We start from the raw sequence: 22,579 nt of genomic DNA, 5'->3' as shown, positions 1-22,579 counted from the left end.
TGCATTCTTACAGTTGTGTGTGTTCTATTTGCTAGGAATAAATTGGTCACCATCTCCAAGTCGGCAGTAGTGCCTCACCCTGCCTCATCTTCATCCTCCGAATTCAAGCAGGTTACCATGTACTGTAAGGACAAACTCTTCTGTGGGGATTCTGAGCTTTCACTGGAGGAGTTCAGAGCAAGTATCTACAGAAAGAAATATGAGCAGCGCAGGAAGATCCAGCAGTTGGGTAATGCTCATCCTTTTTTAGTGTTGTGTTTTTATATATTTCTGTAACGTCCTAGAGGATGCTGGGGACTCCGTAAGGACCATGGGGAATAGACGGGCTCCGCAGGAGATAGGGCACTTTAAGAAAGCTTTAATTCTGGGTGTGCACTGGCTCCTCCCTCTATGCCCCTCCTCCAGACCTCGGTTTTACACTGTGCCCAGAGGAGAATGGGTGCACTGCAGGGAGCTCCCCTGAGTTCTCTGCCTAGAAAGCATTTTTGTTGGGATTTTTTCTGTATTTTTACAGGGAGCACTGCGGGCAACAGGCTCCCTGCATCGAGGGACTGAGGAGAGAGGGGCAGACCTACTTAAATGATAGGCTCTGCTTCCTCGGCTAATGGACACCATTAGCTCCAGAGGGGGTGAACACATGTTCGTCCTGGGCGTTCACTCCCAGAGCCGCGCCGCCGTTCTCCTCACAGACCCAGAAGAAACGAAGTCAGAAGACGTCTCAGGCGGCAGAAGCCTTCAGAGCTTCACTGAGGTAACGCACAGCACTGCAGCTGTGCGTCATTGCTCCACACACCTCACACACTCCGGTCACTGTAAGGGCGCAGGGGGGGGCGCCCTAGGCAGCAATATAAACACCTCTTATGGCAAAAGACTATATACATGTACAGGTGGGCACTGTACATGTATATAAAAGAGCCCCCGCCATATTTTAGTAAGTTTGAGCGGGACAGAAGCCCGCCGCCGAGGGGGCGGGGCTTCTCCCTCAGCACTCACCAGCGCCATTTTTTCTCCACAGCACCGCTGAGAGGAAGCTCCCCGAACTCTCCCCTGCTTGACACACGGTGAAAGAGGGTTTTAAAGTAGAGGGGGGGCACATATTTGGCGATTATAAATTACACCAGCGCTACTGGGTAAACATTGTGTTTTTTCCTGGGTCATATAGCGCTGGGGTGTGTGCTGGCATACTCTCTCTCTGTCTCTCCAAAGGGCCTAAGGGGGAACCTGTCTTCAGATAAGAGATTCCCTGTGTGTGTATGTGGAGTGTGTCGGTACATGTGTGTCGACATGTTTGCGGTAAAAGGCTCTCCTAAGGAAGAGATGAAGCAAATGTGTGTGTGTGTGGTGTCTCCGTCGACAACGCCGACACCTGATTGGATATGTGAAATTAAGTGCTAAGATGAATTTATTACAAAAGATTAGAGAACAGACAGGGAATCTACCCATGTCTGTCCCTATGTCACAGAGATTTTCAGAGTCTCACAACGCTCACTATCCAAAATAATAGACACTGATATCGACACGGAGTCTGACTCCAGTGTCGACTACGATGATGCAAAGTACTGCCAAGACTGGCAGAAAAGTATTCAATATATGATTATTGTAATAAAAGATGTTTTGCATATCACTGATGACTCATCTGTCCCTGACACGAGGGTACACATGTTTAAGGGGAAGAAAGCTGAGGTAAATTTCCCTCCTCTCATGAAGAAAAAGAGCGGGAATCTCCAGACAAGAAGCTGCAGCTTCCCAAAAAGAATTCTCAGGGAGTATCCTTTCCCTAATGGGGCCAGGATACGATGGGAATCTTCCCCTACAGTGTACAAGGCATTGACACGCTTACCCAAAAAGGTAGCGCTGACTTAACAGCTATCCTCATGGATCCTGCAGATAGCATGCAGTAAAAGTACTTTGAAGTCCATTTACACACATTCTGGTACACTACTCAGACAGGCGATTGTGTCGGCATGGGTTTATAGCGCTGTAGCAGCGTAGAGAGATACCTTATCAGCAGAGATTGAAACCCTAGATAAGGATGCCATGTTATTGTCCCTAGTGTGTATGTATGTGTATGTGTGTGTGTGTGTGTGTGTGTGTGTGTATGTATGTATATGTAATATATATATATATATATATATATATATATATATATATATATATATATATATATGTGTAAAAGATGTTGATATATAGATAGATATAGATATATATATATATATATATATTAGACATGCCCATAGAGACGTTAGTCTACTGGGTTCTAGAGTCAACGCTATGTAGATTTCTCCTAGACGTGTCCTGTGGAACATGCAATGGACAGGTGATGCCGACTAAAAGAGGCATATGGAGGGTTTACCTTACAAGGCTGAGGAATTGTGTGGAGAAGGGCTCTCGGACCTGGTCTCCACAGCTATAGCTGGTAATTCTGATCTTTTGCCTTATATTCCCTCACAGACTAAGAAAGCACGACATTATCAAATGCAGTCCTTTCGGTCGCAGAATAGCAAGAAAGTATGAGGAGCGTCCTTTCTTACCAGAGGTAAGGGCACGGAGCACAGCTAGTTCCCAGGAACAGAAGTCCTCCCCCGCCTCTACTACATCCACTGCATGACGCGGGAGCTCCGCTAAGGGAGTCCGCCCCAGGGGGAGCACGTCTTCGACTCTTCAGCCACATCTGAGTTCACTCACAGGTGGATCACGGGGCAATAAAAATTGTTCTCAGGATTACAAAGGAATTCGAAAGGTGCCTCCTCGCCTGTTTTCCTTATCGGACCTACCGGCTTCTCCCCCAGAAGGGGAGATTATATTGTATCTCCAACAGGTGGTGCTCAAGGTTCCCCTCCTGCAACAAGGAAGGGGATATTACTCAACCTTGGCTGTAGTCCCGAATTCGTACGGTTCGGTCAGACCTATTTAAAATTAAAATCTCTGAACCTATACTGGAAATGGTTCAAATTTAAAGTGGAATCGCTCAGAGCGATCATGGCCAGCCTGAAAAGCAGGGATTTGATGGTGTATCTAGACATTAAAGGCTGCATACCTTCATGTTCCCATTTATCCACCCCATCAGGCGTACCTGAGAATTGCGGTACAGTATTGTCATTACCAATTTCAGGGTAATTGGCGGAAATGATGGTGCTCCTACGCAAGCAAGGAGTCAGTTATCCCATACCTGGACGATCTCCTATAAGGGCGAGATCAAAAGAGCAGTTGTTGAACAGCGTGTCACTTTCGCTGAAGGTGTCGCAGCAACACGGCTGGATTCTCAATATCCCGAAGTCACAGTTGGTTCCTATGACTAGTCTGCCCTTCTTGGGTATGATTCTGGATACGGACCAGAAAGGGGTTTACCTTCAGATAGAGAAGGCCCAGGAACTCATGACTCTGGTCAGGAACTTATTGAAACCAAGACAGGTGTCGGGGCATCACTGCACCCGACTCCGGGGAAAATCATTCCCTTCGGCAGGTTCCATGCGAGGACTTCAAATGGGACCTACTGGGCAAGTGGTCCGGGTCACATCTACAGATTCATCAGTTGATCACCCTCTCCCCCAGGGCCAAGGTATCTCTCCTGTGGTGGCTGCAGGGTGCTCACCTTCTATAGGGCCGCAGGTTCGGCATTCAGGACTGGATCCTGGTGACCACGGACGTGAGCCTCTGAGGTTGGGGAGCAGTCACACAGGGAAAAATAAAATTTCCAAGGTTTTTGGTCAAGTCAAGAGACTTGTCTTCACATCTTTGAACTAAGGGCCATATACAATGCCCTACGTCAGGCGGAGACCCTACTTCGCGACCAACCGGTTCTGATCCAGTCAGACAACGTCACCGCAGTAGCTCATGTAAACCGCCAAGGCGGCACAAGGAGCAGAGTGGTGATGGCGGAAGCCACCAGAATTCTTCGCTGGGCGGAGAATCATGTAAGCGCACTGTCAGCAGTGTTCATTCCGGGAGTGGACGACTGGGAAGCAGACTTCCTCAGCGGACACGACCTATGTCCTGGAGAGTGGGGACTTCATCAGGAAGTCTTAGCACAGATTGCAATTCGGTGGAGACTGCCACTGATAGACATGATGGTGTCCCGCCTCAACACAAAGCCGCAGAGTTATTGCGCCAGGTCAAGAGACCCTCAGGCAGTAGCTGTGGATGCTCTAGTGACACCGTGGGTGTTCCAGTCGGTCTATGTGTTTACTCCTCTTCCTCTCATACCCAAGGTGTTGAGGATAATAAGAAGAAGAGGAGTGAGAACAATTCTCAATGTTCCAGAGTGGTGGTCCACTCAGGACGGTATCCAGATCTACAGGAAATGCTCACAGAGAATCCGTGGCCTATTCCTCTAAGACAGGACCTACTGCAGCAGGGGCCCTGTCTGTTCCAATACTTACCGCGGCTGCGTTTGATGGCATGGCGGTTGAACGCAGGATCCTAGCGGAAAAGGGTATTCCGGAGGAGGTCATTCCTACCCTAATTAAGGCTAGGAAGGAAGTGACATCGAAACATTATCACCGAATATGGCAAAAATGTGTTTCCTGGTGTGAGGCCAGGAATGCTCCTACGGAGGAATTCCTTTTGGGCCGTCTGCTTCACTACCTTCATACAGAAGTGAATTTGGGCCTGAAATTAGGATCGATAAAGGTTCAGATTTCGGCCTTATCCATTTTCTTCCAGAAAGAATTGGCTTCTCTTCCTGAAGTACAAACGTTTGTGAAGGGAGTACTGCATATTCAGCCTCCTTTCTCTGACGTCCTAGTGGATGCTGGGGACTCCGTAAGGACCATGGGGAATAGCGGCTCCGCAGGAGACTGGGCACAAAAGTAAAGCTTTAGAACTACCTGGTGTGCACTGGCTCCTCCCCCTATGACCCTCCTCCAAGCCTCAGTTAGATTTTTGTGCCCGAACGAGAAGGGTGCACACTAGGTGGCTCTCCTGAGCTGCTTAGTGAAAAGTTTAGTTTTAGGTTTTTTATGTTCAGTGAGACCTGCTGGCAACAGGCTCACTGCATCGAGGGACTAAGGGGAGAAGAAGCGAACTCACCTGCGTGCAGAGTGGATTGGGCTTCTTAGGCTACTGGACATTAGCTCCAGAGGGACCGATCACAGGCCCAGCCATGGATAGGTCCCAGAGCCGCGCCGCCGGCCCCCTTACAGAGCCAGAAGACAGAAGAGGTCCGGAAAATCGTCGGCAGAAGACGTCCTGTCTTCAACAAGGTAGCGCACAGCACTGCAGCTGTGCGCCATTGCTCTCAGCACACTTCACACTTCGGTCACTGAGGGTGCCGGGCGCTGGGGGGGGGGGCGCCCTGAGACGCAATAAAAACACCTTGGATGGCAAAAAATGCATCACATATAGCTCCTGGGCTATATGGATGAATTTAACCCCTGCCAGAATACACAGGAAAAAAACGGGAGATAGGCTCCGCCCCCTTCTCGGCGGCCTTATTTCCTCAGCACACTGGCGCCATTTTCCCTCACAGCTCCGTTGGAGGGAAGCTCCCTGGCTCTCCCCTGCAGTCACTACACTACAGAAAGGGTTAAAAAGGAGAGGGGGGCACTAATTACGCGCAGTATTAAAAATACAGCAGCTATAAGGGGAAAAACACTTCTATAAGGTTATCCCTGTGTATATATATAGCGCTCTGGTGTGTGCTGGCAAACTCTCCCTCTGTCTCCCCAAAGGGCTAGTGGGGTCCTGTCCTCTATCAGAGCATTCCCTGTGTGTGTGCTGTGTGTCGGTACGTTTGTGTCGACATGTATGAGGAGAAAAATGATGTGGAGACCGAGCAGATTGCCTGTAATAGTGATGTCACCCCCTAGGGGGTCGACACCTGAGTGGATGAACTGTTGGAAGGAATTACGTGACAGTGTCAGCTCTGTATAAAAGACAGTGGTTGACATGAGACAGCCGGCTACTCAGCTTGTGCCTGTCCAGACGTCTCATAGGCCGTCAGGGGCTCTAAAGCGCCCGTTACCTCAGATGGCAGATATAGACGCCGACACGGATACTGACTCCAGTGTCGACGGTTAAGAGACAAATGTGACTTCCAGTGGGGCCACACGTTACATGATTGAGGCAATGAAAAATGTTTTACACATTTCTGATAATACGAGTACCACCAAAAAGGGGTACAGGTTGAGTATCCCTTATCCAAAATGCTTGGGACCAGAGGTATTTTGGATATCGGATTTTTCCGTATTTTGGAATAATTGCATACCATAATGAGATATCATGGCGATGGGACCTAAATCTAAGCACAGAATTCATTTATGTTTCATATACACCTTATACACACAGCCTGAAGGTAATTTTAGCCAATATTTTTTATAACTTTGCGCATTAAACAAAGTGTATCTACATTCACACAATTAATTTGTTTCATATACACCTTATACACACAGCCTAAAGGTCATTTAATACAATATTTTTAATAACTTTGTGTATTAAACAAAGGTTGTGTACATTGAGCCATCAAAAAACAAAGGTTTCACTATTTCACTCTCACTCAAAAAAGTCCGTATTTCGGAATATTCCGTATTTTGGAATATTTGGATATGGGATACTCAACCTGTATTATGTTCGGTGAGGAAAAACTACCTGTAGTTTTCCTGAATCTGAGAAATTAAATGAGGTGTGTGATGATGCGTGGGTTTCCCCCGATAACAACTGATAATTTCTAAAATGTTATTGGCATTATATCCTTTCCCGCCAGAGGTTAGGGTGCGTTGGGAAACACCCCCTAGGGTGGATAAAGCGCTCACACGCTTGTAAGAACAAGGGCTCTACCCTCTCCTGAGATGGCCGCCCTTAAGGATCCTGCTGATAGAAAGCAGGAGGGTATCCTAAAATGTATTTACACACATACTGGTGTTATACTGCGACCAGCAATCGCCTCAGCCTGGATGTGCAGTGCTGGGTTGGCGTGGTCGGATTCCCTGACTGAAAATATTGATACCCTAGATAGGGACAGTATATTATTGCCTATAGAGCATTTAAAAGATGCATTTCTATATATGCGTGATGCACAGCGGAATATTTGCCGACTGGCATCAAGTCTAAGTGCGTTGTCCATTTCTGCCAGTAGAGGGTTATGGACACGACAGTGGTCAGGTGATGCGGATTCCAAACGGCATTTGGAAGTATTGCCTTATTAAGGGGAGGAGTTATTTGGGGTCGGTCTTTCAGACCTGGTGGCCACGGCAACAGCTGGGAAATCCACGTTTGTACCCCAGGTCGCCTCTCAACATAAGAAGACGCCGTATTATCAGGCGCAGTCTTTTCGTGGTCAAGCGGGCAAAAGGTTCCTCATTTCTGCCCCGTGACAGAGGGAGAGGAAAAAGGCTGCAGAAATCAGCCAGTTCCCAGGAACAGAAGCCCTCTCCCGCCTCTGCCAAGCCCTCAGTATGACGCTGGGGCTCTACAAGCAGAATCAGGCACGGTGGGGGCCCGTCTCAATGAATTTCAGCGCGCAGTGGGCTCACTCGCAAGTAGACCCCTGGATCCTTCAGGTGATATCTCAGGGGTACAAATTGGAATTCGAGACGTCTCCCCCTCGCCGTTTCCTAAAGTCGGCTTTACCGATGTCTCCTTCTGACAGGGAGGCTGTTTTGGAAGCCATTCACAAGCTGTATTCCCAGCAGGTGATAATCAAGGTACTCCTCCTGCAACAGGGAACGGGGTATTATTCCACACTGTTGTGGTACCGAAGCCGGACGGCTCGGTGAGACCGATTCTAAATCTAAAATCTTGAACACTTACATACGGAGGTTCAAATTCAAGATTGAGTCACTCAGAGCAGTGATTGCGAACCTGGAAGAAGGGGACTACATGATGTCTCGGGACATCAAGGATGCTTACCTTCATGTCCCAATTTACCCTTCTCACCAAGTGTACCTCAGTTTTATGGTACAGAACTGTCACTATCAGTTTCAGACGCTGCCGTATGGATGGTCCACGGCACCCCGGGTCTTTACCAAGGTAATGGCCGAAATGATGATACTCCTTCGAAGGAAGGGAATTTTAGTTATCCCTTACTTGGACGATTCCCTGATAAGGGTAAGATCCAGGGAACAGTTGGAGGTCGGTGTAGCACTATCTCAGGTAGTGTTGCGGCAGCACGATTGGATTCTCAATATTCCAAAATCGCAGCTGATTCCGACGACTCGTCGTCTGTTCCTAGGGATGATCCTGGACACAGTCCAGAAAAAGGTGTTTCTCCCGGAGGAGAAAGTCAGGGAGTTATCCGAGCTAGTCGGGAACCTCCTATAACCGAGCCAAGTCTCAGTACATCAATGAAAGGGTTCTGGGAAAAATGGTGGCTTCCTACGAAGCAATCCCATTCGGCAGATTACACGCAAGAACTTTCCAGTGGGACCTGCTGGACAAATGGTCCGGGTCGCATCTTCAGATGCATCAGCGGATAACCCTGTCACCAAGCACAAGGGTGTCTCTCCTGTGGTGGTTGCAGAGTGCTCATCTTCTAGAGGGCCGCAGATTTGACATTCAGGACTGGGTCCTGGTGACCACGGATGCCAGCCTGCGAGGCTGGGGAGCAGTCACACAGGGAAGGAATTTCCAGAGCTTATGGTCAAGCCTGGAGACATCACTTCACATAAATATCCTGAAGCTAAGGGCCATTTACAATGCTCTAAGCTCAGCAAGACCTCTGCTTCAAGGTCACCCGGAGTTGATCCATTCGGACAACATCATGGCAGTCACCCACGTAAACAGACAGGGTGACACAAGAAGCAGGAGGGCAATGGCAGAAGCTGCAAGGATTCTTCGCTGGGCGGAAAATCATGTGATAGCACTGTCAGCAAGTGGGGACTTCACCCAGAAGTCTTCCACATGTTTATAAAACTCGACAAGTATTGCTCCGGGTCAAGGGACCCTCCGGCAATAGCTGTAGACGCTCTGGTAACACAGTGGGTGTACCAGTCAGTGTATGTGTTCCCTCCTCTGCCTCTCATACCCAAGGTACTGAGAATTATAAGATGGAGAGGAGTAAGCACTATATTCGGGCTCCGGATTGGCCAAGAAGGACTTGGTAACCGGAACTTCAAGAGATGCTCACGGAAGGATCCGTGGCCTCTACCTCTAAGAAGGGACCTGCTCCAGCAAGGACCCTGTCTGTTCCAAGACTTACCGCGACTGCGTTTGACGGCATGGCGGTTGAACGCCGGATCCTGAAGGAGAAAGGCATTCCGGATGAAGTCATTCCTATCCTGATCAAAGCCAGGAAAGATATAACCGCAAAACATTATCACCGCATTTGGCGAAAATATGTTGCGTGGTGCGAGGCCAGTAAGGCCCCGACGGAGGAATTTTCAACTAGGTCGATTCCTACGTTTCCTGCAAACAGGAGTGTCTATGGGCCTGAAATGGGGGTCCATTAAGGTTCAAATTTCGGCCCTGTCAATTTTCTTCCAAAAAGAACTAGCTTCAGTCCCTGAAGTTCAGACGTTTGTGAAAGGGGTACTGTATATACAGCCTCCTTTTGTGCCTCCAGTGGCACCTTGGGATCTAAATGTAGTTTTTGGGTTCCAAAAGTCACATTGGTTTGAACCACTTAAATATGTGGAGTTAAAATATCTCACATGGAAAGTGGTCATGCTGTTGGCCCTGGCCTGGGCCAGGTGCATGTCAGAATTGGCGGCTTTATCCTGTAAAAGCCCTCATCTGATTTTCCATTCGGACAGGGCGGAATTGAGGACTTGTCCTCAGTTTCTCCCTAAGGTGGTTTTCAGCGTTTCACCTGAATCAACCTATTGTGGTGCCTGCGGCTACTAGGGACTTGGAGGACTCCAAGTTGCTAGACGTTGTCAGGGCCCTGGAAATATAGGTTTCCAGGACGGCTGGAGTCAGAAAATCTGACTCGTTGTTTATTCTGTATGCACCCAACAAGCTGGGTGCTCCTGCTTCTAAGCAGACTATTGCTCGTTGGATTTGTAGTACAATTCAGCTTGCACATTCTGTGGCAGGCCTGCCACAGACAAAATCTGTAAAAGCCCATTCCACAAGGAAGGTGGGCTCATCTTGGGCGGCTGCCCGAGGGGTCTCGGCTTTACAACTTTGCCAAGCAGCTACTTGGTCAGGAGCAAATACGTTTGTAAAATTCTACAAATTTGATACCCTGGCTGAGGAGGACCTGGAGTTCTCATTTGGTGCTGCAGAGTCATCCGCACTCTCCTGCCCGTTTGGGAGCTTTGGTATAATCCCCATGGTCCTTACGGAGTCCCCAGCATCCACTAGGACGTCAGAGAAAATAAGAATTTACTTACCGATAATTCTATTTCTCGTAGTCCGTAGTGGATGCTGGGCGCCCATCCCAAGTGCGGATTGTCTGCAATACTGGTACATAGTTATTGTTACCAAAAAAAATCGGGTTATTGCTGTAGTGAGCCATCTTTTCTAGAGGCTCCTCTGTTATCATGCTGTTAACTGGGTTTAGATCACAAGTTATATGGTGTGATTGGTGTGGCTGGTATGAGTCTTAACCGGGATTCAAAATCCTTCCTTATTGTGTACGCTCGTCCGGGCACAGTATCCTAACTGAGGCTTGGAGGAGGGTCATAGGGGGAGGAGCCAGTGCACACCAGGTAGTTCTAAAGCTTTACTTTTGTGCCCAGTCTCCTGCGGAGCCGCTATTCCCCATGGTCCTTACGGAGTCCCCAGCATCCACTACGGACTACGAGAAATAGAATTATCGGTAAGTAAATTCTTATTTTTGTACCGCCGGTGGCGCCTTGGGACCTTAACGTGGTGTTACGGTTCCTTAAGTCACATTGGTTTGAACCACTTAAGACGGTGGAGTTGAAATATCTCACCTGGAAGGTGGTCATGTTGTTAACCTTGGCTTCGGCTAGGCGAATTGCGGAATTGGCGGCTTTATCACCTAAAAGCCCCTATCTGATTTTCCATATGGATAGAGCGATATTGCGGACCCGTCCTCAATTCCTGCCTAAGGTGGTCTCATCCTTTCATATGAACCAACCTATTGTCGTGCCTGTGGCTACGCGTGACTTGGAGGATTCCGAGTCCCTTGATGTGGTCAGGGCTTTGAAAATTTACGTGGCCAGAACGGCTAGGATCTGACGAACAGAAGCACTGTTTTGTCCTGTAAGCAGCCCAACAGGGTTGGCGTCCCTGCTTCTAAGCAGACTATTGCTCGCTGGATCTGTAACACGATTCAGCAGGCGCATTCTACGGCAGGATTGCCGTTACCTAAATCGATCAAGGCCCATTCCACTAGGAAGGTGGGCTCTTCTTGGGCGGCTGCCCGAGGGGTCTCTGCACTACAGCTGTGCCGAGCTGCTACTTGGTCGGGGTCAAATACCTTTGCAAAGTTCTATAAGTTTGATACCCTGGCTGAGGAGGACCTCCTGTTTGCTCAATTGGTGCTGAGGAGTCATCCGCACTCTCCCGCCCGTTTGGGAGCTTCGGTATAATCCCCATGGTCCTTACGGAGTCCCCAGCATCCTCTAGGACGTTAGAGAAAATAAGATTTTACTTACCGGTAAATCTCTTTCTCGTAGTCCGTAGAGGATGCTGGGCGCCCGTCCCAAGTGCGGACTTCTTCTGCATGACTTGTATTTAGTTATTGCTTACATAAGGGTTATGTTGTAGTTTCATCGGTTTGGCCGAGACTATATTGTTTGTTCATACTGTTAACTGTGTAGTTATCACAAGTTATACGGTGTGATTGGTGTGGCTGGTATGAATCTCGCCCTTAGATTTACAAAAATCCTTCCTCGTACTGTCCATCTCCTCTGGGCACAGTTTCCCTAACGGAGGTCTGGAGGAGGGGCATAGAGGGAGGAGCCAGTGCACACCCAGAATCCAAAGCTTTCTTAAAGTGCCCTATCTCCTGCGGAGCCCGTCTATTCCCCATGGTCCTTACGGAGTCCCCAGCATCCTCTACGGACTACGAGAAATAGATTTACCGGTAAGTAAAATCTTATTATTTTTTTTTATATAATTTTTTTTTTCAATTGACAGCTTATTTAAGGACAACCTAACCCTATGTTTTCCCTTTTATATTTGTCGAATGTAAATACTGCATTATAGAATTAATGTGTAATGTATGTTTTTAGTTTATTAGTAAATAAATAGATAATACAATTTTTTTATTTTTTATTTGCCTTCATATTAGGTCATTTTAGAGCTGCTTGGCTAAATATTTATCCTGTATATGCCCCAATATTTGTCCCAGGTTCTGTCCCCACCATTTGTTCCCTGTGTGATCCATCTGTCCATCCATCATCTGGCCTGAGTTTAATGGTTTCTTCTGACTTGACCATGCGTATGCATAGGTGTATGGACAGTTTGTAACGTGAAGTATGCACTTGGCAGTGCAGCCAATTGGGTAGGTCACGCTGTGGGGTCTATTCATGAGTGGGAAGAAGAGCCCTAAATCTTTTCACCACACATAGAGCTTTTCCCTATTAACTAGCCTCGCAGCAGGCATTGGCAATGGTTACACAAAGGAAACTATGCTTTACTATTAAAATGAAGTTTGTGGGCTCTTTCCATTACCAATTATAATAAACTTGTGGGGGGGGGTAATTTTATTATTATATTTTTTTTTTGTTTTTTTATAAGTTCCTTAACGTTACTGTTTCTACCTATGAAAACTGCTACTGGTAGCCCTAGTCAGGGCCTCCTGGGCATGTGTGACAGAGGCAGCCTGTTCTTCCTGGCGATATTGGGTGGCAACAATGAGCATCAGCTGCCCTGGAAATTAATAATTTGTTTTTTCATTTTTTTTTTTTTTAGTTACACGAATAGAAGTTGAGTGGCGTAACATATATTCTATCTGTATTTTGGTGTATTGATCCCTGTGTATGGCCACCTTAAGCCTGCTTACACAGTTTAGCTTATCTCTCCAGAAGTCCGCACTTTGGATTCTGCACCATGGTAGTACTCTTATTATATTTATAATATTAGAGCTACTACTGACTTCAGTTTAATGACTATGAAACAGAAAATCGCCTCTTATTACACCAGTAAATTTGTATCCTCATCACCAGTGCTTAGTGTCTGACTGGTTCAGATGGTGTTAGGGAGGATCTCATCTTTGGAGTGCGGAATATCATGCAATTTCTGTTTATCCTTAATTAGAGGAAGAAGAGAAGAAAGCTAGAAAGGTCAAAGAAGAAGCCGCTCTCCATGAACATATGTTAAAGCAGAAGATGGAGCAACTGAGCAGCCTGTTAAATGTACAGGGAGCTGCATGTCAGCATGCTCCAGATCACAAGGTAATTGTAAGTGTGATCCAATAACCATACTGCAAGATTCTATTGTTATTTTAACTTCTCTTGTGTAATGTACTGTAACTAATCATTTTATGGGGTGCAGGGACCACATTCTACCAAATATACAGTGATATGGGATGCAGGCTTGCTAAACTTTCTGGATATGTAAAATTGTTAGGGTGAGCTGCTCAGGTGTCTGTCCGTCCCATCCCTAGCCATAGAACAGACCTATCCAGAAACTGCTTAGTGGGATTGCATTTAGCCATCATGGTGTAAGAGGCATATAGATCTTGAAACACTTAAATTACACACAGCTTGGAGTTTTTACTTTGCATGTAAACTGATTGTATTGCAACTATGCAGTATGTATAGTTAACTCGATTAATTTGTGCTTTGATGTATATGACATATTTAAACCCTGTGTAAGTGTAATGCAATTTCATAACAAATCCGGATCTTTTAATTAAAGATACAAGCCATTCCTACAGAGCTGAAAATGTTGTCATCATTGGGACTAGACACCCAAGGTCTTCTGATACAAAGTGCTCAAGATGTGGATCGGTCACATATGAGTGCATCTGGTGATCACATTCCTATTGGGATGTCTGCTCCTTCTCTGCTGCAGTCCTCATCTTCTCTTGAAATTGACTTGAGTACCAGTCAGTCCAAACCTGCTCTCGCTGTTCGCCAGGTGACTCCTCTCGCTGTCCCGGGACTGGATCAGCATGCCCACTCCATAGCGATTCCCAGACCTGATACAGAATCATGCCGTATCCAGCCCATTCTACCAATAGTGTCACACAATGATGTGTTCATCAAACCAGTGTCTGTGCCGGAGAAATCAGCATCTTCCTTCCCGGATGCCCCCAAACCTTTGTAAGTTTAACAAGTTACTACCTTGGCACAAAGTACATTGTCTTCTGTTGGTAAATTCAAACAGTGTTTCATTTTTCTAGAGCCCTGAACTCTAGTGGCCATGTGGTGAAATTACAACCTGGGATTAAAGAAGGTAATCATCTATATATTCTCACATTTCGTTTACACAATTGTTACTATATCCTCTATTATCACCATCCACTATATAATCCAGTAAGCAAAATGCACCTGGTAACTTTAACAATGGTTAAATGCATATAAATGTGGGTGTTTGTTTTTGTGTGGGAAGAGAGAGGTTCTTCAGCAATTCTGTTGGTTAATAAATTTAGGGGGACATGTACTAAGTAGTGATAAAAGTGGAGAAGTGAGCCAGTGGAGAAGTTGCCTATGGCAACCAATCAGCTGCTCTGTATACTTTTATAGTATGCAGATTATAAATGTTACGTCAATGCTGATTGGCTGACATGGGCAACTTCTCCACTGGCTCACTTCTCCACTTTTATCACTGCTTAGTACATGTCCCCCTTAGTCACTTATTTCCAGTCTAGGTTTTTATGGGTTTTAACTGAAATTCTTTGTCTCCATTGCAGTGACTGTAGTTGGAAACTCATCTGGTTATTTAGCAAATACATCTCATGTTACTCCAAACACATCAATGGGATTCATGCAAGCAACGCCCTCAAAAGTCCTCCCTTCACCAACAGTCAACACAAGGGAAGCACTGGGTAAGGTGTGGCTTATGAGGGGTCTGATGTGCAGCTGCTAGAATACTAAAGTCTGCTAACAAATTCAGATGTTGATTTAGAGTTTGGAGTTTTCATAGGTTTCAGATACTTACTGCTTCTTTCAGTTCTGGAGACAGACTTAGGATGCCCAGGGTGTGTGTGTAGCAGACTAAGGATGCCCCGTGTGTGTGTGTGTGTGTGTGTGTGTGTGTGTGTGTGTGTTCAATCCACTTTGAAGGAAGCCTTTATCAAGTACAATCTATAAAATGTAAGGGAGATGCCGATTGGTTGCTATGGGCAACTTCTCCACTAGTCTGTTTCTCCACTCTTTTCACTGCTTCATGAATAGACCCCTAAGGATGCCAAGGGTGTGTGTGTGTGTGTGTGTGTGTGTGTGTGTGTGTGTGTGGCATACTAAGGATGCCCAGGGTGTGTATGAACTAACCAACTCTAAATCAGCCACTTAGGGTCTATTTTTGCTTTCAGGGCCATTTGACTTTTATATGCTTTTGGCCTTTTCTAAGTTCAGCAGTGTTGTAGGTTTTTTTTTTTTTTTTTTTTCAAATATATTTATTGGATTTTTTTTCCAGAGAAGACAGTGAGACAATTATCACAAAATGTACATAGGTAAACAATACAGCATCCCGTGAAAGAGAAGAGTCGTGAATGCATAGAAAATAGCATATCATAATCCGCTACCTCTTATACATAATATCCGAACATCTCATTAGGCATATTGATCCCCATGTAACAGTAACAGATTATCCAAGAAAACCATGCTTATCTCCTATCACACTGGTTATTTTCTAATAGGAACATACAAAAACAATAACCGTACAAATACAAAAGTAAATAACAAGAGTATGAAAGAAAAGGAAAAAGAGAGGGGGGGGGGGGGTTGACAATGCTTAAGTGCTTACAATAATCATCATCTGATCCGGTGGTGCATAAATAGTGCAGGTTACCTAGTAGAGTTGAGTTGAAACAACTCTCAGTACCATGGGTAGGACAGCTCGGGTTAACCGTACAAAGGACAACTCTCACATATTGGACCCATCCAGTTTCCAGAGACATTAACTATTAGACCCCCTATCTATACACCGATATGCCCACCAATTTGTTTTGTCAAACAGTTTAAAAACTCGCGTTTGGGTAACAGCATCTAGGGTGTCTATATATGAACCCTATTTTCTCTAACGTCCTAGTGGATGCTGGGAACTCCGTAAGGACCATGGGGAATAGCGGGCTCCGAAGGAGGCTGGGCACTCTAGAAAGATCTTAGACTACCTGGTGTGCACTGGCTCCTCCCACTATGACCCTCCTCCAAGCCTCAGTTAGATTTCGTGCCCGGCCGAGGTTGGATGCACACTAGGGGCTCTCCTGAGCTCTTAGAAAGTTATAGTCTTAGAATTTGTTATTTTCAGTGAGACCTGCTGGCAACAGGCTCACTGCAGCGAGGGACTAAGGGGAGAAGAAGCGAACTCGCCTGCTTGCAGCCGGATTGGGCTTCTTAGGCTACTGGACACCATTAGCTCCAGAGGGATCGACCGCAGGCCCAGCCTTGATGTTCGGTCCCGGAGCCGCGCCGCCGTCCCCCTTACAGAGCCAGAAGCAAGAAGATGGTCCGGAAAATCGGCGGCATGAAGACTCTGTCTTCACCAAGGTAGCGCACAGCACTGCAGCTGTGCGCCATTGCTCCTCTCACACACTTCACACTCCGGTCACTGAGGGTGCAGGGCGCTGGGGGGGGCGCCCTGAGGCAGCAATAAAAACACCTTGGCTGGCTAAAATACCTCAATATATGGCCCCAGGGGCTATATATGAGGTAAATACCCCTGCCAGAATTCCATAAAAAACGGGAGAATAGGCCGCGAAAAAGGGGCGGAGCCTATCTCCTCAGCACACTGGCGCCATTTTTCCTTCACAGCTCGGCTGGAGGGAAGCTCCCTGGCTCTTCCCTGCAATTCTACAGTACAGTAAGAGGGAAAAGAGAGGGGGGGCATTAAAATTGGCACTGTATACAGTATATTATATAAAAGCTATTAGGGACATAACTCAGTTAGTCCCTGTATATATATAGCGCTCTGGTGTGTGCTGGCATACTCTTACTCTGTCCCCCCAAAGGGCTTTTGTGGGTCCTGTCCTCGTTTAGAGCATTCCCTGTGTGTCTGCGGTGTGTCGGTACGGCTGTGTCGACATGTTGAATGAGGAGGCTTATATGGTGACAGAACAGAGGCCGATATATGTGATGTCGCCCCCTGTGGGGCCGACACCAGAGTGGATGGATAGGTGAAAGGTATTAACCGACAGTGTCAACTCCTTACATAAAAGGGTGGATGACGTAACAGCTGTGGGACAGCCGGCTTCGCAGCCCGCGCCTGCCCAGGCGTCTCAAAGGCCATCAGGGGCTCAAAAACGCCCGCTCTCTCAGATGGCAGACACAGATGTCGACACGGAGTCTGACTCCAGTGTCGACAAGGTGGAGACATATACACAATCCACTAGGAACATCCGTGACGTGATCCCGGCAATAAAAAATGTGTTTTAGGTTTGGGGAGAAAAAACAGGCAGTGTTTTGTTCCCCCATCAGATGAATAAATGAAGTGTGTGAAAGCGTGGGTTCCCCCGTTAAGAAACTGGTAATTTATAAAAAGTTACTGATGGCGTACCCTTTCCCGCCAGGTGGATAAGTTACGCTGGGAGATATCCCCTAGGGTGGATAAGGCGCTCACACGTTTGTCAAAAAAGGTGGCACTGCCGTCTTAGGATACGGCCACTTTAATAGGTACCTGTTGATAAAAAACAGGAGGCTATCCTGAAGTCTGTATTTACACACTCAGGTACTAGACTGAGACCTGCAGATAGTGCTGCTGCAGTGTGGTCGGTGACCCTGTCAAACAGGGATACTAGTTGGCAAACATAAAAACATATTAAAGACGTTGTCTTATATATGGGGGATGCACAGAGGGATATTTTGCCGGCTGGCATCCAAAATAAATGTAATGTCCATTCTGTCAGGAGGGTATTAGAGACCTGTCACTGGACAGGTGATGCTGACTTAAAAAGCGCATAGAGAGCCTTATAAGGGTGAGGAATTATTTGGGGATGGTCTCTGGGACCTCGTATCCACAGCAACTGCTGGGAAGAAATAATTTTACCTCAGGTTTCCTCACAGACAAAGGTACAGTCCTTTCGGCTTCAGAAAAGCAAGCGGGTCAAATGGCGCTTCCTTTCTGTACAGAGACAAGGGTAGAGGGAAAAAAGCTGCACCAGTCAGCCTGTTCCCAGAATCAAGATTCTTCCCCCGCCTCCTGTGAGGCCACACCATGACGCCGGTGCTCCACTGGTGTAGCCAGGTACGGTGGGGGGCCGTCTCAAAAAATTTCAGCAATTAGTGGGCTCGCTCACAGGTGGATCCCTGTTTCTTTCAAGTAGTATTTCAGGGGTACAAGCTGGAATTCGAGATGTCTCCCCCCAGCCGTTTCCTAAAATATGCCTTGCTGACAACTCCCTCAGGCAGGGAGGCTGTGCTAGAGGCAATTAATAAGCGGTATTCCCAGCAGGTAATACTCAAGGTGCCCCTACTTCAACAAGGACGGGGTTACTATTCCACACGGGTTGGGGTACCGAAACCGCATGGTTCGGTGTGACCCATTTTATATTTAAAATCCTTGAACACAAAAATTCAAGTTCAAGATGGAATCGCTCAGGGCGGTTATTCCAAGCCTGGACGAGGGGGATTACATGGTATCCTGGGACATCAAGGATGCTTACCTGCATGTCCCCATTTACCATCCTCGCCAGGAGTACCTCAGATTTGTGGTACAGGATTACCATTACCAAGTCCAGACACTGCCGTTTGGACTGTACATGGCACCGAGGGTGTTTTATCAAGGTAATGGCCGAAATGTTGATACTCCTTCAAAAAAAGGGAGTTGTAATTATCCCGTACTTGGACAATCTCGTTATAAGGGCGAGGTCCAAGGAGCAGTTGGTAGTCGGGGTAGCACTATTTTGGAAAGTGCTACAACAGCATGGTTGGATTCTAAACAGTCCAAAGTCACAGCTGGTTCCTATGACACGTCTACTGTTCCTGGGGATGGTTCTGGACATAAACCAGAAATAGTGTTTCTCCCGGAGGAGAAAGCCAAGGAGTTGTCAGAGACCTCCTGAAGCCAAAATAGGTAGCGGTGCATCATTGCACGCGAGTCCTGGGAAAAATGGTAGCTTCCTACGAAGCAATCCCATTAGGCAGGTTCCATACAAGAACTTTTCAGAGGGACCTGTTGGACAAGTGGTCCGGATCGCATCTTCCGATGCATAGGCTGATAACCCTGTCTCCAAGGACCAGGGTATCTCTACTGTGGTGGCTGCAGAGTGCCCATCTTCAACAGGGCCGCAGGTTCGGCATACAGGACTAGGTCCTAGTGACCATGGATTCCAGCCTTTGAGGCTGGGAGGCAGTCACACAGGGAAAAAACTTCCAGGGACTTTGGTCAAGTCAGGTTATTTCCCTACACATAAATATTCTGGACCTGAGGGCCATTTACAATGCCCTGAGGCCGGCAAGGCCTCTGCTTCAAAACCAGCCGGTACTGATCCAATCAGACAACATCACGGCAGTCGCCCATGTAAACCAACAGGGCGGCACAAGAAGCAGGATGGCGATGGCAGAAGCCACAAGGATTCTCCGATAGGCGGAAAATCATGTGTTAGCACTGTCAGCAGTGTTCATTCCCAGAGTGGACAACTGGGAAGCAGATCTTCTCAACAGACACGACCTCCACCCGGGAGAATGGGGACTTCCTCCAGAAGTCTTCCAATAGGATTGTACACCATTGGGAAAGGCCACAGGTGGACATGATGGCGTCCCGCCTCAACAAAAAGCTATAAAAGATATTGCACCGGGTCAAGGGACCCTCAGGCGATAGCTATGGACGCTCTGGTAACACCGTGGGTGTACCAGTCGGTTTATGTGTTCTCCCCTCTGCCTCTCATACCAAAGGTACTGAGAATAATAAGAAGGCGAGGAGTAAGAACGATACTCGTGGATGGCCAAGAAGAGCTTGGTACCCAGAACTTCAAGAATTTATATCAGAGGACCCATGGCCTCTGCCACTCAGACAGGACCTGCGGCAGCAGGGGCCCTGTCTGTTCCAAGACTTACCGCGGCTGCGTTTGTCGGCATGGCGGTTGAACGCCGGATCCTGAAGGAAAAGGGCATTCCGGAGGAAGTCATTCCTACGCTTACTAAAGCCAGGAAAGAGGTTACAGCAACTCATTATCACCGCATATGGCGAAAATATGTTGCATGGTGTGAGGCCGAAAGGGCCCCAACAGAGGAATTTCAACTAGGTCGATTTCTGCATTTCCTGCAAGCAGGAGTGACTATAAGCCTTAAATTGGGTTCCATTAAGGTACAGATCTCGGCTCTGTCGATTTTCTTTCAAAAAGAACTAGCTTCAGTACCTGAAGTTCAGACATTTATAAAAGGAGTGCTGCAGAGTCAGCCCCCGTTTGTGCCTCCTGTGGCACCTTGGGATCTCAACGTGGTGTTGAGTTTCTTAAAATCACATTGGTTTGAACCACTAAAAACCGTGGATCTGAAATATCTCACGTGGAAGGTGGTTATGTTATTGGCCTTGGCTTCTGCCAGGCGAGTATCAAAGTTGGCGGCTTTGTCTTGTAAAAGCCCTTATTTGATTTTCCATATGGATAGGGCAGAATTGAGGACTCGTCCCCAGTTTCTCCCAAAGGTGGTGTCAGCGTTTCACCTGAACCAGCCTATTGTGGTGCCTAGGCTACTAGGGACTTGGAGGACTCCAAGTTGCTAGACGTTGTCAGGGCACTGAAAATATATGTTTCCAGAACGGCTAGAGTCAGAAAATCTGACTCGCTGTTTATCCTATATGCACCTAACAAGCTGGGTGCTCCTGCTTCTAAGCAGACTATTGCTCGTTGGATTTGTAGTACAATTCAGCTTGCACATACTGTGGCAGGCCTGCCACAGCCAAAAATCTGTCAATGCCCATTCCACAAGGAAGGTGGGCTCATCTTGGGCGGCTGCCCGAGAGGTCTCGGCTTTACAACTTTGCCGAGCAGCTACTTGGTCAGGGGCAAACACGTTTGCAAAATTCTACAAATTTGATACCCTGGCTGAGGAGGACCTGGAGTTCTCTCATTCAGTGCTGCAGAGTCATCCGCACTCTCCCGCCCGTTTGGGAGCTTTGGTATAATCCCCATGGTCCTTACGGAGTTCCCAGCATCCACTAGGACGTTAGAGAAAATAAGAATTTACTCACCGGTAATTCTATTTCTCGTAGTCCGTAGTGGATGCTGGGCGCCCATCCCAAGTGCGGTTTATCTGCAATACTTGTACATAGTTATTGTTAACTAAATCGGGTTATTGTTGAGCCATCTGTTGAGAGGCTCTATTGTTTCATACTGTTAACTGTGTTTCATATCACGAGTTGTATGGTGTGATTGGTGTGGCTGGTATGAGTCTTACCCGGGATTCAAAATCCTTCCTTATTGTGTACGCTCGTCCGGGCACAGTACCTAACTGAGGCTTGGAGGAGGGTCATAGTGGGAGGATCCAGTGCACACCAGGTAGTCTAAGATCTTTCTAGAGTGCCCAGCCTCCTTCGGAGCCCGCTATTCCCCATGGTCCTTACGGAGTTCCCAGCATCCACTACGGACTACGAGAAATAGAATTACCGGTGAGTAAATTCTTATTTTTTGTAAAAAGAAATAGCCCCTTTTTCTAGGTCAGGTAAAGCTGTTTATCCATATATAACGTTTTCAAGAGCAGCGTCTTAAGTTCTGCTACAGAAGAAGTCTTTGTGATCCAATGTGACAAAATTATTTTCTTTGCAATAGTAATTATATTGACCATGACGGGTACCACTGCCTTCGACATACCTTCAGTAACCCATTCAGTATAATTAGCAAAGAGTAAAGGCAGCGGCAATAAAGATATATTAAGTCCAAAAGTACTATTTATAAATCTTAAAACTTTATTCCAAAATTTCTTTATGACGCCACATCCCCAAAACTGATGTATAAAGTCAGTAGTGGATCCCTTACATTTTAGACAATGAACATTGGAATCAGGATGGAGTTTATAATAAATAGCTTGAGAGGCATAGGCTCTATGTACCGTCTTAAAATGTACTTCCTGCAAATAAGAAGATTTTAAGTGTTTCAATGTCATGTCATAAAAAAATAAAACCTGTGCATGAAAATCAGTAACAGAAAGATCCCGTGGCCATGATTTTTCTAATCTACTCCATATTTTAGGAGATGATTTTTTTAAGGAGATCCTCATAGAGGTATTTCGTTTTGTATGGGACAGACTTAAGTAGATCAATAAGTACCGATAACGAATCCGGGGCAGATCGGGCAACAGAAGGTGGGGACAACGAGAGAACATAATGCCTAATTTGAAAGTATGCAAAAGAAGTATTGGCTGAAAGTCCGTATTTCTCTTTTAATTCCAAATAATCATACATCCTACCTCCGGGATCAAAGACATCCGCCGTAGAGCGTATGCCTCTGTGTCTAAGTCTGAGAAGTGTGGTCTCCGTCATACCAGGCAGAAATAACGGGTTTCCCCATAATGCAATATGTTTAGAATAACCTGAGTGTCTCCCAAATTTCTTGTTACTCGCCTGCCATACTCTAGAAGTGTCATAAAATAACGGATTCCTCAAGCATTGAGGAGTCAAGTGAGTTTTA

The 22,579-nt window shown here is 46.7% G+C and overlaps 1 protein-coding gene across 4 annotated transcripts in view; it reads left to right on the top strand.

The window, feature by feature from the left end:
* The window catches only part of BUB1 (BUB1 mitotic checkpoint serine/threonine kinase), a 139,151-nt gene that overhangs the window by 26,279 nt on the left and 90,293 nt on the right, over positions 1 to 22,579 (top strand). The window contains exons 8-12 of one of the 4 annotated variants that reach the window (XM_063918086.1): positions 36 to 229; positions 13,108 to 13,244; positions 13,933 to 14,117; positions 14,198 to 14,250; positions 14,708 to 14,842. In XM_063918086.1, coding sequence (XP_063774156.1) covers positions 36 to 229; positions 13,108 to 13,244; positions 13,933 to 14,117; positions 14,198 to 14,250; positions 14,708 to 14,842 — 704 coding nt within the window. Of the gene's footprint in view, positions 1 to 35; positions 230 to 13,107; positions 13,251 to 13,710; positions 14,118 to 14,197; positions 14,251 to 14,707; positions 14,843 to 22,579 lie in introns of all 4 variants that reach the window. The other 3 variants (XM_063918084.1, XM_063918085.1, XM_063918083.1) reach the window with 3 other exon arrangements.

This window comes from Pseudophryne corroboree, chromosome 4 (genome assembly GCF_028390025.1).
Source record: "Pseudophryne corroboree isolate aPseCor3 chromosome 4, aPseCor3.hap2, whole genome shotgun sequence".
In the NCBI taxonomy this organism is placed as follows: domain Eukaryota; kingdom Metazoa; phylum Chordata; class Amphibia; order Anura; family Myobatrachidae; genus Pseudophryne; species Pseudophryne corroboree.
Note: the sequence above shows the minus strand (reverse complement) of the source record. Positions and strands in the feature narration are given on the sequence as shown.